Source organism: Emys orbicularis, chromosome 13 (assembly GCF_028017835.1).
Source record: "Emys orbicularis isolate rEmyOrb1 chromosome 13, rEmyOrb1.hap1, whole genome shotgun sequence".
Lineage (NCBI taxonomy): Eukaryota > Metazoa > Chordata > Testudines > Emydidae > Emys > Emys orbicularis.
In genome coordinates this window covers 15,517,202-15,535,887 of record NC_088695.1, presented here as the reverse complement: position 1 = coordinate 15,535,887, position 18,686 = coordinate 15,517,202, and the positions used below count along the sequence as shown (strand labels likewise).

At 44.6% G+C, this 18,686-nt stretch overlaps 3 protein-coding genes across 3 annotated transcripts; all 3 read right to left on the bottom strand.

The window, feature by feature from the left end:
* LOC135887500 (olfactory receptor 11A1-like) lies at positions 1 to 948 on the bottom strand. Its single transcript, XM_065415244.1, has one exon. It carries the CDS (start codon positions 946 to 948, stop codon positions 1 to 3), a length of 948 nt encoding a protein of 315 aa, XP_065271316.1.
* Positions 949 to 8,317: 7,369 nt separating this feature from the next.
* LOC135888038 (olfactory receptor 11A1-like) lies at positions 8,318 to 9,289 on the bottom strand. Its single transcript, XM_065415852.1, has one exon. The coding sequence runs from the start codon at positions 9,284 to 9,286 to the stop codon at positions 8,318 to 8,320; it is 969 nt and encodes a 322-aa protein (XP_065271924.1). The 5' UTR covers positions 9,287 to 9,289.
* A 7,881-nt stretch (positions 9,290 to 17,170) lies between these two features.
* On the bottom strand, positions 17,171 to 18,124 carry LOC135887346 (olfactory receptor 11A1-like). Its single transcript, XM_065415111.1, has one exon. The coding sequence runs from the start codon at positions 18,122 to 18,124 to the stop codon at positions 17,171 to 17,173; it is 954 nt and encodes a 317-aa protein (XP_065271183.1).
* Between the last annotated feature and the right edge of the window lie 562 nt (positions 18,125 to 18,686).

The window sequence follows — 18,686 nt, the reverse complement described above, 5'->3', positions numbered from 1 at the left end:
CTAAATTCTCGTGAAATCCATAAATTTACTGACTGCTTTTCTTAGGGCCTTTTTTACCTCTTTGTTTCTCAGGCTGTATATGAGGGAATTGACCAGGGGAGTCAGGACTGTGTAGAAGATAGAGAACACTTTGTTCAGGTCTCTCAGTATCTTAGTTTTGGGTAGGAGATAAACAATGATCAGAGTCCCATAGAAAGTTGTAACCACAATGAGGTGGGAGGAGCAGGTGGAAAATGCCTTTTGCCTCTCAGTGGTGGAAGGGATTCTCAGGATGGAGGTGATGATACAAAGGTAGGATGTTACAGTTAGTAGAAATGGTGGCAGTGAACATACAGTTGACAGGACAAAACACCAAAATTCTATTAGGCGAGTGTCACTGCAGGAGAGTATTACCATTGGAGTGAAATCACAAAAAAAGTGATCAATCTTACTGCCACAGAAAGGCAGTTGTGATATCAAAGACGTTGTCATGGTAATAGCCAAAAAGCCATTTATCCAAGACCCAGCCACCAGCAGGGCACAGAATCTGCCATTCATATGGGCTCCATAGTGCAATGGTTTGCATATTGCTAAATACCGATCATAAGACATCACAGATAAGAGAAAACACTCTGTAGTAACTAGGACCCCAAAAATATAAAATTGTACAATACAGCCTCTGAATGAGATGGTTCTGTCCCCCGTCAGGAGACTGATGAGCATCCTGGGCAGGATAGTTGAGGTGTAGCAAGTTTCCAGGCAGGACAAGTTTCCCAGGAAGAAGTACATGGGAGTGTGAAGGTGCTGATCAATTACAACAAGTATAATGATGAGTATGTTCCCTACCATGGTCACAGTGTAGATAACTGAAAATAGAAGGAAGAGAAGAACTTGCAGTTCAGGGAGATTCCCAAATCCCAGGAGGATGAATTCTATAGCTGTTTTATTGCTCCAGTCTGCATTGGCCATGGGTAGTATCTATAGAAAATCCAATATACCCTGGAAGAGAACATGAAAAATATATTTAAAGATGAATGTATTGTCAGCAAATAATGCCAGAAGTTTCTTTTTTTTTTTTTAATGACTTCTCCTGCTGGTTACTGGCTGAATGGTTGGGTGGGGAATGCAACCCATGGTGTAAATTGATAGACAACTCAATTTCTGTAATAGATTATTGCTCTTCTCGAACAGCAGTTTAAAGAATCTGTTATTCTATATGGACACTGAACTTACAACACGAAATATCAGGCTAGGTATACATATGCTGTAGCAATACAGGTTATATCAGTGTTAAGAACTGCATGGAAAGCGCTGGAAGCCAGTTGCAATGCACAACAATCTTTTATTTTATTTTTGTGTTTGCTTTTAAAAAATCGGTCAGCTTCATGGATCTGCAGAAATCATCATGTTCTAGAACATGAAAATATTTGGAAAGTCCATTAAATGTGTTCTCTACGAGGGTGTTTTGTTTGTTCCCACACCATGCAGCACTGGTCTGCAGAACACAAGCCACGAGCAGCAAACCATGATTTAAAAGGACTGAGCATTTACATGGATAACCGGAACGTCCAGAGTTACACTATCGAGAATTCAAACACAAACTAAAGATAAAATGCAGAGGTTTGGAAGGGAAATAAATCCCTTTGTCTTAGAGTATAAGCCAATTAAATGGCTAATTACATGGGTGGATTGGGAGAAAGCTGCTCTGTGCACCTACCTCTTAAGCAGCTTGTGCATGTAACTGTTGGAGATTGATCTACCCAGTGAAGTGGCCTATGATCTGATCTGATACAGCCATTCCTATGGTTCCAAGATATACGATTCAGGCTGAGATTTCCAAACCTGCCTAGGGGAGTGGGGTGCCCAGTAAAGAGGCTATGAAAATTGCAGCCTATACAGCTAAAAAAATTGTTAGCATCTATCACTAAGTTTCTCAACAACTCAGTGAGGCAGATCCCCTCCTGAAAGGTAAAATACAACAGTGAGCAGAGAGGATGGACATTATCAGCTGCCCACTCTTGTTCATCTGCAATTCTGATTTAACTGAAAAGAGTAATGAAGGTTGATTCACCTCTGAAATGGGTCTATTTCAAGCTGGAATAGTTTGATATGACCCCTTTGTTCAACATTTCTGGGGCCCGGATGCAGGTTCTACAGTCCAACTTCTAACACCACCTCTCCATGTATTTGATTTCCTTCAATAAGCAGATTCCAGTCTGGATGCCCTAGTTCTACTGCTCTGTTTGGTGTATGTTGTGCCTTGTATAAAAACGACTGTCTCTGTTGTCTCATTATTTATCCTTCATGCAAGAGGGTGAAATCTCCTGGGACATTTCTGCAGATGGGAGTTTAAATCAATGTATAGGAAAACTGGGACATTGTTATGAGTGTCAAACTCTTAACCTCAAAGGGAACAAGTTGGAGGGCATAGAACTTCTAACTTCAAAGAAAAACTCTTCTCCATTTTTTTTCTCTTTAGAACATATATTAAATGCCCCAAAACTTTGTTAAATCCGAGTTAAGGTTGCCCAGAGGTGCCTTGTACCCTTCCAGAATGAGGAAAGTCATTAAACTTAAACCTCTGAAAACCAGGAAATGAAGAGTTAAGGTACACACTATCGCCACAACACAACTTTAACTCTGATTCCTGGAGCTGGCAATAGCCATCGCGTATAAGTCAGTAATGGGGGTGCCTGCAAAAGTTAAACTACCAACGGAAGTCGTGGATTCTCTAGCTCTTGATGTCTCCAGATCAAGACAGGAAGATGCTTTAGTCAAACATAAGTTATTAGACTCAATGCAAAAGTGACTGGTAAAATTCTCTGGCTTGTTATATAGGAGGTCAGATGATATGATCAGTTGGTCCCCTCTGGCCCTAAAATCTATGAATCCACACTCTCAATAGGTGTGAGGAAGGGCTAAGAGAATAGGATGCTGTCGGTGTGTGTTCCACAGATTTGAATACCAGCACTGGTCTGCGTCTGCCCCAAGTGGGGTCACTGTATTAGGCGTAGCTGCATTGAGCAGTGGAGGGATTAGCTGGAGCAGCTTGCGATCGGAGCTGTCGCTGTGATATGAGGATCGGTGTGGCCGCACTTTGAGAGATCAAGGACACCTCATTTCAGCACCGAGTCCTGTTGGTGGTGTCGGTGGAAGTGTGCAGACCAGGCTCACGCATGGGGGGCAGGAACAGGCGATCAGACACCCCCAGAGGAGCAGGGCCCCCCAGATCCTGACTGGGTCTGGGGCCGCTGCCACGCCATTCCCCCCTTTGTTTGAGGTGTGCCCCCTCTATCTCCCAGCCATTGCCCTGAGTGATGGGGCTGTGAATAAGAGGCATCTCTCCTTCCCCACCCATACCACCCAGCCGGGACAGGAGCAGGGGAGGGGAGGGGAAAAGGGTGGTGGCTTCAAACCAGATAGGGGAATGTGGAGCTGACAGTCCCCACCTGCTTAGACTCCACCCCCCTTCCATCCACACCCATGATCCCCTTCCAGTGTTTCTCCCCTCCTCCTGGCCCAACTCATCCTCCCCTGGACACTCCCCCAACTCTCAATCCTCTCCCCTACCACCCATCCCCAGTTATCAGCGATTCATAGAGTTTAAGGCCAAAAGGGAGAGCATTACGTCCCCTAGTCTGACTCCTGTGCAGCACAGGCCATTACTTTTCATCCGGTTACCCGTGTTTTGAACCCAATCACTCGTGTCTGGCTAAAGCATCTTCCAAAACAGCAGCCAGGCTGGGTCTGAAGACATCAAGAGATGGAGAATCCCCCACTGCCCTTGGGATTTTGTTCTAATAGTTAATTACCCCCATCATTAAAACATGTGGGCCTTATTTCTATTTTGAATTTGTCTGTCTTCAGCTTCCAGCTAATGGGTCTTTTTCTGCCATTCTCTGCTGTCTTTACCGATACTGCATAGTGTTATTTTTTTAGGCATTGGCCATTATCTTTGAAAATTCATGGTGATCGGAGGAGGTCCCGGACGATTGGAAAAAGGAAAATATAGTTCCCATCTTTAAAAAAGGGAAGAAGAAGAACCCGGGGAACTACAGACCGGTCAGCCTCACTTCAGTCCTTGGAAAAATCATGGAGCAGGTCCTGAAGGAATCAATTTTGAAGCACGTGGAGGAGAGGAAGGTGATCAGGAACAGTCAGCAAGTCATGCCTGACCAATCTGATTGCCTTCTATCATGAGATAATTGGCTCTGTGGATATGGGGAAAGTGGTGGATGTGATATATCTTGACTTTAGCAAAGCTTTTGATATGGTCTCCCACAGTATTCTTGCCAGCAAGTTACAGAAGTATGGATTGGATGAATGGACTATAAGGTGGATAGAAAGCTGGATAGATTGTTGGGTTCAATGGGTAGCGATCATGATGTCTAGTTGGCAGCCGGTATCAATCGGAGTGCCCCAGGGGTCTGTCCTGGGGCCAGTTTTGTTCAACATCTTTATCAATGATCTGGATGATAGGATGAATTGCACCCTCAGCAAGTTGGGAGATGACACTAAGCTGGGGAGAGAGGTAGATATGCTGGAGGTAGGGATAGGATACAGAGAGACCTAGACAAATTGGAGGATTGGGCCAAAAGAAATCTGATGAGGTTCAACAAGGACAAGTGCAGAATCCTGCACTTAGGAAGGAAGAATCCCATACACTGCTACAGGCTGGGGACCAACTGGCTAAGCGGCAGGTCTGCAGAAAAGGACCTGGGGATTACAGTGGACGAGCAGCTGGATATCAGTCAGCAGTGTGCCCTCGTTGCCAAAAAGGCCAATGGCATATTGGGCTGCATTAGTAGGAGCATTGCCAGCAGATCGAGGGAAGTGATTATTCCCCTCTATTCGGCACTGGTGAGGCCACACCTGGAGTATTACGTCCAGTTTTGGTCCCCCCACTACAGAAGGGATGTGAACAAATTGGAGAGTCCAGCGGAGGGCAACAAAAATGATTAGGGAGCTGGGGCACATGACTTACAAGGAGAGGCTTATGGAACTGGGGTTATTTAGTCTGCAGAAGAGAAGAGTGAGGGAGGATTTGATAGCAGCGTTCAACTACCTGAAGGGGGGTTCCAAAGAGGATGGAGCTAGGCTGTTTTCAGTGGTGGCAGATGACAGAACAAGAAGCAATGGTCTCAAGTTGCAGTGGGGGAGGTCTAGGTTGGATATTAGGAAACACTATTTCACTAGGAGGGTGGTGAAGCACTGGAATGGGTTACCTAGGGAGGTGGTGGAATCTCCATCCTTACAGGTTTTTAAGGCCTGGCTTGACAAAGCCTTGGCTGGGATGATTTAGTTTGTGTTGGTCCTGCTTTGAGCAGGGGATTGTACTAGATGACCACCTGAGGTCTCTTCCAACCCTAGTATTCTATGATTCTAGAATATCATATGGTATTAAATCAAACACCTTGCACAAGTCTAAGTAGATCACATCTATGCAGTTACCTTTACCAACCAAAACTTGTAATCTCATCAAAGAATGAAATCAGGTTAGTTTGACAAGATTTGTTTTCCATAAAACCAGGTTGACTGGCATTATTTATATTCCTATCCTTTCATTCTTTATCAATTGAACCCCGTACCAGCTTTTCCAGTATTGTGCCTGGGATTGATGTCAGGACAACTGGCCTATAGTTACTCTAGCACCCTACTTGCCTTTTTTGAATATTGGCACATTATCTCCCTCATCCTCCCTCCCCTTGCCTGACTTTCTCTAGACGGACTTTCTATGAGTTTATATTGTCCAGAAGGAGAGAGCTGGGCAGTCCAAGACACACATTTCTGGGGACAAGTCTGGGACTGGGAGTTTGCTGGTGTCACCCTGTGTATAATTCATGGGTGTTTGGATATAACACTCATTCAATGTAGCAGGGAGTGATTTACATGCTGGGAGCTGTGTGTGAGCAGGCAAGGAGTGGTTGTTCTCACAACAAAGCAATGTAAAAGGCACCCCAGGTTGGAGAATTGAGGGGACACAGCTGTCCATCTGTCCAGATTGTACCCTGGGGAATGTCACAGCATCCTAGAGCCGAGACTTAATTAACAAGGTACTCTCATGTCTAATAAGGTATTGCTCACCAGCGCTTTACAGCCAGGCTTCCTGTGACCCCTATTCCTTATGACAAAGCACATTGCCAGCTTGCCTCCTTGCTGAAGGATAAAATCTTGTCCCCTCTCCTCTTTTTTTATGCAGTTACAGACTATTGTCTCTTCCCCCAAAAGATCTCGTCTTCAGAGACTTTTCTTGGGGTTCCTTTGTCTTTGTAAATCCTCAGGCCCTCATCGGGCCCAGACAGTAAATGTAGGCTGTTTCCCCAGATACTCATTGTTCTGTGTGCTGATTGAGTTAGCCCTGAGCCTTGCCTTGACTCAGGTGACAAACTGTCCTTTAACAGTTTTGGAACCGAATATTTTACATATCTCTTAAACTGTTGCCTGTACAAACATCTTCCAATAATTATGATGATCAGTGAGCTACTTGCTCCTGGTAGAGACCTCACACGCCACCCTTTGGTGAACTATTATGCATATAACTGGCTTAGAGGATCCCTGTAAAATTCTATGGACCCCCTGAGCCCTCTGCCAGTTCACACCACGAGGTCTCTGGATCACAACAGCTTCTTCAATGTAACCCCAAAGGGGCAGTGGGTGCTGTGCATTAGCTGAGATAAATCCTGAGTGACTGAGATAAGTTTGGGGGCAGATCCAGGCTGTAATTTGAGCCCCAGTTGTATGACAAAAAAAATCCTTAGAAGAACTTGATTTCACAATGCTGTTGCTTGGGAAGGTTGCGGGGGGGGGGGTGTTTGAAACTCAGGAATCTCTGGTTCAAATTTGGAACACTAATGTTACCTGGCTTCCCCATGAGGTAGGGCAAATTTATAAGCACTTAGAATGATCCACCTTTCAAGAAAAAGTGAAGCTCAACCCTAATTATAGCTAGGCTTGGCAGAATTCATTTTTTTTAAAACATAATTTGATGGATAACATTGATGTTCATTGTTAAGCATTATTTTCTATTTTTTATTTTCACAGTGGTGCAAAATTATGGGTGGTCAGACAATGAGGGCAGCAGAGAATAATTGTTTAATGGCAAAAAAAACATTTAGATTTACAAAGTTAAATTTCATAACCATTAAAACACAAATTGTTAACTCACATGTCAAAATATACAAAGTAAATATCCTTAAATCAAACTCCAATAAGTTCTCAAACAGCATTTTTCTTACTTTGTCTATCTGCACATTTTGATTATTATCTGTGGAAATATTTTTTTCTCAGTTTGTGCATGTACGGGGAAATTGATGCTTATCGGCATTGACTGATAAAAATCTAATCCTTCCAAGCCTAATTATAGCAGAGCTGGCACTCTGCATTTTCTGCTATCACAATGACACTAATGGGGCAACAATGAATTGCAGAGACAGAATCTGGTGGAGTTCTTGGGAAATAAGATGTATCTGCCAGGTGCTGCCACAGACCAGGCTGGGTTCACCCACAATCATGCTCACCTTGGACTTGACATTACAAGTTGCTGAGTGCCCTCAATTCCCACTGGCTTCACTGAGAGCTGTGGGTGCTCAGCATTTCACAGGAAATGCCCAGCACACTGTAGGAATGGACACCATATGCTTTCTCTGCTGTATAATTGACAGATCAAATTTCAGAGCTATGAAGTTTGGAAATCTGCAAAACAAGGGTACCCTGGGCAGTAAGGGATTGAAGCAGCCATTCACACAAGGGTGTCAAGAAACTCCATTGTACAGATAAGGAAACTGAGGTCCAGAGAGGTGAAGTCAGCTTCCCTGGATCCCAGTGACAAAACAGGGAATAGAAGCCAGGTCTCTCTGTGCCATTATCACAGTACCAACCTTTCTTCTTTATTGTCCCACCTCAGTGCTCAAGTTCTTACAGAGCTATTGGGTCCTGGGCCTCATCTCACATTACCTTGGCATATTGAAGGAGATGGATAAAAAGAAATATTGAGCATCTGATGCAATCCATGGTAAAGGGGCCCAGTATAAAACACAGTGTGTGCTCATGTAATTACAGGCGGTATCGTAATGGAAGCACAGGATGGCATCTCTCTGCCTTGGTGCCTCATTGACAATGTTTTTTAAAGCAAGTCACAACAGCAGTGATAAATATCAGACTAATAAAACCACAAAGACCTGGATCCCTAAGCCCAAACAGCACAAATATCAGCCCCAATATTGAGTGCGAGCTATAGCGGCCACTAATCTCACCTAAAAAGCCGGATGGCCAGTGACAGAGGTGACTCAGACCTATTACAGCAAACCAGCTCATTCCCACTTCACGTGCACTGAACAAACTATGATAAGAAGGTTTGAATCCTTTTGACAGCAGAGAATTTAGTGGCAACTTTTCCCAAGGCCTCTTTGACCTCTCTGTTCCTCAGGCTGTATATGAGGGGGTTGAGCATGGGAGTCAGGACTGTGTAGAAGACGGAGAACACTTTGTTCAGCTCTCTCAGTGTATCAATTTTTGGTAGCATGTAGACAATCATTATGGTCCCATAGAAAATTGACACCACGATGAGGTGGGAGGAGCAGGTGGAAAAGGCTTTTCTCTTCCCAGAGGTGGAAGGGATTCGCAGGATGGTGGTGATGATACAGACATATGTTGCCAGGGTTAATAGATATGGCGGGAGAGTGCATATAGCAGCCAGTATGGTAGTGATAAGCTCCATCATACGTGTGTCACTGCAGGAGAGTTTTATTACTGGGATGAAGTCACAGAAGAAATGGTCAATTTCATTGGGGCCGCAGAAAGTTAATTGTTGCATTAAAAATATTGTTATGTCTATAGCCAGAGAACAACTAATCCAAGTGCCAGCTGCTAGCTGGAGGCAGGACCTGCCATTCATAAGGACAGCATAATGCAGTGGTTTGCATATTGCTAAATACCGATCATAAGACATTACTGCCAGGAGATAGCACTCTGCAGCTGCCAGGAACCCAAAGAAATAATATTGTGTGAGGCAGTTGCTAACAGAAATGGTTCTGTCCCCAGTCAGGAAACTGGCCAGCATCCTGGGCAGGATGGTGGAGGTGTAGCAGGTCTCCAAGCAGGACAAGTTCCCCAGGAAGAAGTACATTGGGGTGTGAAGGTGCTGATCAGCCACAACTAGCACAACAATGAGGATGTTCCCAGCCACTGTCACAATGTAGATGACAAGAAACAGCAAGAAGAGAAGAATTTGCAGCTCAGGGAGATTCCCAAATCCTAGCAGGATGAAATCTGTGAGAACTGTTTGATTTCCCCACTCTGGGTTCGCCATGAGGTGCAACTAGGGGAAAGAAAACACAATTTACAATAGAATCTGAAGATGATACATTTTTATGAAGCAGCAGCAGCAATTTAGTTCCATAAATATTCCATAAGGCCCTTCATCTTGTTGGTTCAGTGAAGAACCAAGACTCTGGCAGCAAATTGTCTAGTACCGCAACTTCTACTTGGATCTTTGAGTTTCCATCATCACCCTAATTCTTTCAGTGACCCAGGCAAAAGATATAGGGTTATCGGAAAGGAAACTACATTGACATGGTTGGATGGATAAGGTGACATTTGCTTCCCTTTCTTGAATGATCAATTTTTAATGAAGTTGAGTGTGAAAGATTTGTTTACCTTAAGGCTGGCATAGAAGAAGCTGGAACCTGTGATGTGACCTCTTCACTCAGTGTTTCAGAGAGCAGGATCCTGGTTCTGCCATTTGTCTCCTATCTGCTCCCCCTTCATGTGTTTTAGTTGTCTCAAGGTATGTCTACACTGCACATTATTGGCGGCAGCGTGTAAGGTATGTGTAGCTACACACCGCAGTGAAAAGCAGTAATGAGACCTGCATGTTCCTGGCTGGACACCCTAGTTGTGCTGAGACCCTTGGTTTGCTTTGCCTTGTATCTCTCACCAGAAAATGAATATCTCTCCTGAGCAGTTATTTATCTGCAAACACAGCAGGTGAATTCTCCCTTGAGACATCTGCTAATAAGCATTTTAAATTACTGGGAAGGAAAAGTTATTCGCATGTTTTGTTTATTTGTTGAGGGTAGACAGTATGTTAATAGAATCATACTTCTTCTGGCCACAGACGGGATGGAACAGAGAAGGAAAAGCTTCAGAACTAAAAAGACTTTATTATTTGAAGCCCTAGACATAGACCAGGGACCATTGTGCTAGGTGCTGTACAAACACAGAACAAAAAGATGGTCCGTGCCCCAGGGCTTTCTCACTCTGGCCTGTTGAAGCTTTGTATGAAATAGTTAAAAATCTGTTGGGCCAAAGAAAGAGACTTACAATTATTCTGTAATGGCGTGGTTGGGGCACTCATGTAGGAATTGGGACACCCAAGCTCCAGTCCTCTAGCTCCAGTGAATATTTAGTTATTTCATACTCCTCCTCCATGTCTTAGAGCTGTTCTGTGTCCTAGTGCCTGAGTGATCTGCAAAGGCAGAGTGTGAGTATGTGTGTTACGCAGATTGGGTCATTGCTCAAGAAGCGCAGAGTTACAGTTGTGTTGACAAGCACTTTTACTTTGTACATCCTGATTAGGATGAAGAAGGTCCAGGGTCCCAGAAAATGGTGGGGGTGGGAGCCCATGTTGGTGAAGCTTGGACCTTCCCCTTCTCTTGTCTTTTAGTCAGCCAGCATGGTGATGGCCAACTTCCTCCCAAAGTCTCTTTTTTTGAGAACCCCAAAAGGGAGTGATGGGTGGAAAAGCCCATCCACTCATTATCTTGTCCATCAATTAGCTCTAATTTGTGATATGCCAGTTTTGGTTCATTCACTTCCTGTCTCACGCTGTTCTCATTTACCAGACATGACTGTAAAACCGTCCTTGAGTTATACCAGGGGACCTTCTTGTTTGGACTAATTCAGTCTTTTATCTCTTCTTTGCACCTTTTCCCATCAACGTTTGTTGTTCTAGGTTATTGTGACGCTCTGTGAACTTTCACGCACTTCTCACAGTTGAGCTCACAATGAGGGTAAGTTCGTAGGTCCAATGATCACAGACCCTTTGTGAATCCAGCCCTTGGTGGGATTTTTGAAAACACTGAAGCGCCGAACACCCTTTGAAATCAGTGAGTTTTATAAGCCTCGGTGCTTTAGAAAAACCCACTAGGCACCTAAATATCTTTAACAATCTGTCCCTAAGTGCCCTTGAGATAACATAAAAACCCACCTGCATCACTAAAGTGCAGTTCAGTATAACTTACCACCAGTGAACCTGAAAGTTCCAATCTCTCTCCTCTTCCATCTCTATTAGACACACAAATCCTTTGTGTTAGTTCACTGAATTCAATATCCTGGTAATAATGGACATAATGAACGGAGCTACCCCACACGCCACTCCACCAAATCACACACACCTTTAACTGCAGTGACCTCAGTGGGAATACCCTGGCGTTTAAAGTTAAGCATGTGCTTAAATGCTTTGCTGCATTGGGGCTGGAGTGGTCAGTGCTAGGCAGGATTCAGTCTGCTCACATTGATCAAGTTCAGGATTCCCCATCAGGTCTAGGTCACTGGCACCAGCACTTTGGACCAAACTGTGCTGGTTGTAGGTCCAGAACTGAGCTCGATGGGCAGGTTTGGGACAAGTGGTCTGTGAGGGAGACACAAGTACGTATGGCAGAACTGATGCCTAAAATCATTGTTGTCATTTCCTCCCATGACGCTCATGGCATACACCCAGAGAAGTGTGTATGCCACTACACAAACACTTCTGTCCTTCCCTTTCACAGTGTTTCCTTATTCCACAATAGGGCTCACTACATACAGAGACCCAGCCTGGTAATTATCTTACGCCAAAAGTAACAAAGTTTGAAAATCCCTGTGGTTAGCTCCCACGGTAGGAATGGTATTATTGGTCACACACTTATCCTGTCTTCATTTAAAAAAAAAACACCAAAAGCAAACAAGCCACAAATTTTATTTTAGCTGGAAATGTACCCTTTTATTCATGAATAAATTCTCTATGCAATTTGTAAGAAACATGGTGATTTTCTTATTCTTAGAGCTATTCAGGAACCAGAATTTTCATTTCATGGGAAATTCCATGAGTTCAAATTTTTGTTTTCATTCCAATTCTGACTTTCCAAAAATATATTTAAAATTTTATTTTGAGATTTTATTTCAGTTTTTATGACTTTTTATGTTCATTTTAAATTTTATTTTCTATTCTATTTTATTTTTGTATTATAGTTCATTTTGTATTATTTTATAAAATATACAGTAATTAGTTTTTCCCTAAACAAAAATTTTGTAGAAATTTCCCATGGAACATTTTGATCTTGCCAGTTTGGCATTTTCTGATGGAAAAACATTCCATTAGAAAATTATTGATCAGCTCTATATTTTCTTCTCTTTTTTTGGTTAAAAAATATGAATTCTCTCTCTCTTTTTGTTTGTGGATGTCCTATCTGCCATTATATTCTGTCTGTCAAGTAAGGACCCGATCCTGCATACAGGTATGCACAAAGTTAATTTTACACCTGGGAATAATTGTGTTGAGTCTGAGCCTTCTTTTGCTGTGGTAAAAGATAAAATTCCCACTGACTTAAAGGATTGGACCCTTTGATTTCAATGGGATTTGGACATCTAACGCCTTTAGCCTTTTTCAACACTTATAGCCAATCTCCCAACTCCTAGAACTGAGTGCAGCAGCAGCAAATATTAGCTCTGCTTCACCCACATCATCTCACTAACCCTCCCAGTATCCCAGTGAGGTGGGTGCTGCCATTAAGAGTACAATCTTCAAAAGGTCCTAATTACTAAGGTTTAGCAGCCTAAGTCTCATTGAAAGTCAAGGGGTCTTAGGCTCCTAAGTCACTTTTGAAATTTGCTCTAGTGTTTTTCAGAATGTTACCCTTAGTTTAAGGCCTCCTGCTCAGACATTTCTGAAAAGAGCAAATGGGGATTGTTGCTCAGATAAAATGCAGGTGCAACAAGGTGCTTTACACATTTAGGTTGGGATTTTCAAAGGGGGGTAATATATACAATAAACACCCCACTCCCATTGAATTGCTAGAAACCTGAGATTACAAAAGTGCAAATAGTTTCTTCACCTATCCCTGAAAAGTTTCAGGGATCTTCAGTGCCATGGCAATTATACAAATTAGATAATCTTGTACCAGAGCTATAGGCCTCTTGTTGGTCTATTGGAGTGAATGATAACCAACAGAACATTATTGATTACTCTCCTCTATAGGATTGGTTATATATTCACACTAGCCAGTTCACGGTCCTATTTGGGTACAGTTAATATGATCATTTCATTTCTGTGTATTATAGGATATTCTGCAATTTGATTCAAAAACTGGGCTTTCTCAGCATGAAGTTTTTGACATACTGTCACATCTTCCCCTGAAGGAAAGGGTTGTTCCAGCCTTTATGGAAGAATACAAATATCCACTTATTTCTGAAGGCAAAACAAATTAGAAGATTGTTATTCCAAGTCCTCTCCTAGCGTAATGTGCTCACTAACCATGTAATAAAGTGTCAGTCCAGTTTATCACCTGTGTGAATAATTTTGTGTTACCAAAGCTTTATTTTTCATAATGCCCAATGTTGAATATTGTGGCCCACATAACTGCATTTAAGGAAAAAAAAACAGGTTTCTTTTTTTTTTTTGCTTTGCTTTTAATTAATCTCTGACAAAAATATTGCAGATAGGGATGAAAACCCATTGCCTAACTCTTTGAAGGCTACTGAAAATTGGCTATAATACAGGGATAGACCTGGACCTTCACACGCTTCGGCTTAAATATTTAATTCCGAGTTTATCGACTCCTAATCACTTAATATTTTTTTTACTAAAATCACAGGTTTAATATTTATTACTGTCCATTTGTCATTCCCTATGATCCGCTGCCATCTAAAGATCATTAGAAAGGATACATAAAACATTGGCCTTATTAAGCTTGGCTTCTGCATAGTGCCCATTATACACCATAGCCACGCCTTTACCAGACTTCACCCTCTGTTACCCCTAGTGCCATTACACAATAAAGCCGCCCCTTTCCCATCCCTCCCCCTCTGCTGCCCCCAGTGCAGAGTTCCGCACTGGTAGCCCAGGGTACATTCTTGCTTGTGCAGCCGGCGCTGAAGCTGGTACTGTGGTTTCCTCACTTCTATTTTGAGTGAGCTAGCTAGGGTACAGCTACAGCGGCTACGTCTACAGGAGCTGCCATTCACCGCCCCGGCTGCAGTGTAGATGCCCCCCAAGTGTCTAGCTGTGAATTATTCACTCTGGCCTCTCTTTCTGTCAATCGGCCGCTTTTGACTTGGCCAATCAGCGTAGATTATCAGCATTCCATTGAAATGCAACAGACGGTTTCCTTGGATTATCGGCGTTCTTTTCAAGGCCATGAATGTGCTGATGTATTTTCACATGGACTCACGCTAGGTCTCCACACAGATTTTGCACCAGTATAACTATTCTGGTTAGTGGTGTGACACTGTTATGGAAATCATTATACCGGTACAACCTCTAGTGTGGACACAGTTTACCAATATAGAAGTCCCTTATACTGTTATATCTTATTCCCCTTCCCGTATGGGAATGAACTATACCGAAATGAGCACCTTTTCATCACTATAATTGCATCCAGTCAGAGTACATGAATGGCCCCCTCACGGTGCCCCCTGAAGGCCTGAGGGCAGCCCAGAACATGGCCCCTCGCCTCAGTTTGCCATCTTCATTCCCCCAAATAAACTCCACACGGGTTTTTTCCAGTCCAATCACAATCATCCCCATATAGGTTTCATTTATTAACTTAAAGTTCAAAACTAAACCCAGAAGTCATCCAAACTCCCCATCTGATCTGAGTCCTTCCCGCCTTAGCAGGCTACTCTCAGCTCTTCCTAGCTGTAGCAATTCCCCCAGTCCCAGGGTTTTCCCTCTCTTGCTCTCTGAAATTTCACTTCAGCATCCTGAGCTGGCCTCTTACTCTAGCCCCCTTCTGCCCTTTATTGAACATTGCCTGATTCCCCTCAGCTGGGCTCCTTCTCTAATCAGGGCTGGTGGGGATAGGCTGGTACAGTTAAAGTGGTGCAACTTCTATGTGTAGCCAAGCCTTGACACATGTATTCCTCACACTCAGGGCCGGCTCTGGCTTTTTTGCCGCCCCAGGCAAAAAAGCCTCCCGTTGCCCGCCCCCCCCCCCCCCCCGCGGGGAGCGCGGCAGGGGACGGCGCCGAGCCGGGCCGCGGGCCCACTCTCCCCGACCGGCCAGAGTGCCGGGGGGAGGGCGGCGAGCCAGCCATGGCTCCGCTGGCGGCCGGAGCGCCGGGAGGAGGGCGGAGAGCCCGGCCGGGGCTCCGCTGTCCCCGGCGGCCAGAGCGCCGGGGGGAGGGCGGAGAGCCCGGCCAGGGCTCCGCTGTCCCCGGCGGCCAGAGCGCCGGGGGGAGGGCGGAGAGCCCGGCCGGGGCTCCGCTCTCCCCGGCGGCCAGAGCGCCGGGGGGAGGGCGGCGAGCCCGGCCGGGGCTCCGCTCTCCCCGGTGGCCAGAGCGCCGCGGGGAGGGCGGCGAGCCCAGTAGCGGCCCCGCTCTCGGGCCGCCCCCCTCCAGGTGCCGCCCCAAGCACATGCTTGGTGGGCTGGTGCCTGGAGCCAGCCCTGCTCACACTGGTTATGAAGGGGGTAGATAATGGGAGGTATGACAACAAAGACGACAGAAAGAGAAGAGTACTTGTGGCACCTTAGAGACTAACAAATTTTGTTAGTCTCTAAGGTGCCACAAGTACTCCTGTTATTTTTGCGGATACAGACTAACACGGCTGCTACTCAGAAAGAGAAGACTTAGTTTAGTTCTTTTATTGCACAATGCTTTTGGTAACAGAGACACAATTATTAGGGTCTCCTTGAAAATGGTAAAACATTAGAAGGAACTGGTGGGAAACATCGCCCGGGAGTGGAAGGAATTCTCAGGGCATTGCTTTGGCTATAAATGTACAGGCTGGGTTTTTCTATAAGAGGCTGATGTTAGGTACCCAAATCCTATGGACAGTGAATGGGAGTTGGGCACCTAACACCCTTAGGTCCCATTGTCAATTACAACTGGACATTGTGGAGCGGAGAGTGCACTGGATTAGGACTCTGGATATTTGGTTTCTTTGCCTGTCCCTGCCACTAGCCTGCTGAATGTCTCTGGGCAGGTAACATCACATCTTTCTGCCTTTGTTTCCCCAGCTATAACATGAGGATAAGGATGTGGAGTTAGGGCTAGAGTCACAAAGTCTCCACTTTAGGCCTCTGAATCCCAGAATCCGGCCCCCTGTTATTCACAAAACCCTGCTGAGCTGCTGGCAAACCCTGTAGGCACCTAAGTGTTTGCAGTAAAAGGCTCATAGGCCCCTATGCTTCTGTCTCTGGACATGCCCCCTGCAGTCCCACACCAGGCACCTCGTCGCCGAAGCCCCAGAGCGATGCACGGACCTGGGGAAGATAGGCATTCCCTGGTCTGGCTCACCTGTTGGGCCCAATCTAGCAAGCGAGGTGCCCAGATGCTTTTGAAAATCCCACTGGGCAGCCAAGTATCCTGAAAAACTGGCCCTAAGTCATTGTTGAAAATGGGCAAATAAGAGGCCTGGGCTGGTGTCCTGTGTTCTGCGGTACAGGTTAGAGGGTTTCCTTTTGCTTTTCTGTTCCTTTGGAAAGAAGCCTGGGGATGAAAGACACTAAGAAACAAAAGTTAATTATACAATTGCCTAACACTGGAGTTCCATGTGGACATTGCAACCCTATATTTTTATAATGTAGGAATCACACATTGTGTGTGTGTGTGTGTGTGTGTGTGTGTGTGTGTGTGTGTGTGTGTGTGTAGAATTCTCTCACCCTACAATGAATGGATGCTCAGCATTCCAGCTGAGTTCATCTTGCCTGCAGCCTCTCACGGAACACAAACTCCCCTCATTGTCTGAACTTTGAGCAGCCAGAACTTCAAGTCTCTGAGCAACCCAGTAGTACCCACCTGTGGCATCTTATAAAGGTCCTAAAAAGAATAGGGTCACAGGATTAAAGAGCTCTCTGTCTCCACTTTCTCCCATAGCTGTGACTCTAAGAGCATGACACGAAACCCATGACCTTGGACTACAGCAGGCTTCGGTTCAGGCCCCAAACCAGCCTATGGTATGTCTATTTGATTTTAACCTAAGGAAACTGATCGGTTAGCATCGTCCAAACATGAACTTCCTGCTAGCTTTCCTCAGAGCTTCTTTGACCTCTTTGTTTCTCAGGCTGTAGATGAGGGGATTGACCAGGGGAGTCAGGACGGTGTAGACGACAGAGAGAACTTTCTTGAAGTCTCTCAGGGTGTTGGTTGTTGGGAACATATAGGCAATCAGTAGAGTTCCATAATAAATGGTCACCACAATGAGGTGGGAGGAGCAGGTGGAAAAGGCCTTTTGCCTCCCAGTGGTGGAAGGAATTCTTAGGATGGTCACAATGATGCAGATGTAGGACATCAAGGTAAGTAGGAATGGGACCACTAAGAAAATCAAGCATAGTGTTAAAGCCAACATTTCCATCATCTGAGGATCATTGCAGGAGAGATTTACCAGGGGGATAAGATCGCAAAAGAAATGGTCAATATCATTGGAGCCACAGAAAGTTAACTGGGATATCGACAATGTTATTATGCCACTACATAGGAAGCCACCTGTCCAAGAGCCACATGCAAGCTGGAGATATAACCTGCCACTCATATGGGTTGCATAGTGCATTGGATTGCATATCGCTAAATACCGATCATAAGACATCACTGATAAGAGAAGGCATTCTGTGGCAATCATAGAACCAAAGAAAAAATATTGTGTGAGACACCCACTAAATGAAATGGTTCTGTTCTCAGTCAGGAGACTGGCCAGCATGCTGGGCAGGATGGTCGAGGTGTAGCAGGTCTCCAAGCAGGACAAGTTCCCCAGGAAGAAGTACATGGGGGTGTGAAGGTGACCATCAGTCACAACTAGCGCCATGATGAGGATGTTCCCGGCCATGGTTGCAATGTAGATCAAGAGAAACAGCAGGAAAAGAAGAAGGATTTGCAGATCAGGAAGAGTCCCAAATCCCAGGAGGTTGAATTCTGCGATGTATGTTTGATTTCCCTGTTCTGGGTTCGTCATAGGTTGTGTCTACGGGAAAGAAATTCACTATGGGATATAAATGAAGAACATTCACTCAATAAAAGGTCAGCATTGTTTTCATTGTCCCTGCAGCTGCTTAACAGAACAATAGCTGAGTAGAGAGTTGAGGCTAGGGAAGGGAAATGAGGAAAATGCCATCTCACTTGACCCCTGGAACAGATTTGATATATGAGCAGAATGCAGGTTAACCAAAACCTCTCTGGAAACCTGTGTAGTAACTGGAGAGATCACACCAAATACTCAAATACTATGGTGATGATGCTCATGTACAACAGTTCAGAAACACAGATAGATATTGGTTCCAATAGTCACAGCTTTCACTTCCTGGTGTATCAACGCAGAACAAGTATCAGGGGGTAGCCGTGTTAGTCTGGATCTACAAAAACAACAAGGAGTCTGGTGGCACCTTAAAGACTAACAGATTTATTTGGGCATAAGCTTTCGTGAGTAAAAACCTCACTTCTTCGGATGCAGTGTGGTTTTTACTCACGAAAGCTTATGCCCAAATAAATCTGTTAGTCTTTAAGGTGCCACCAGACTC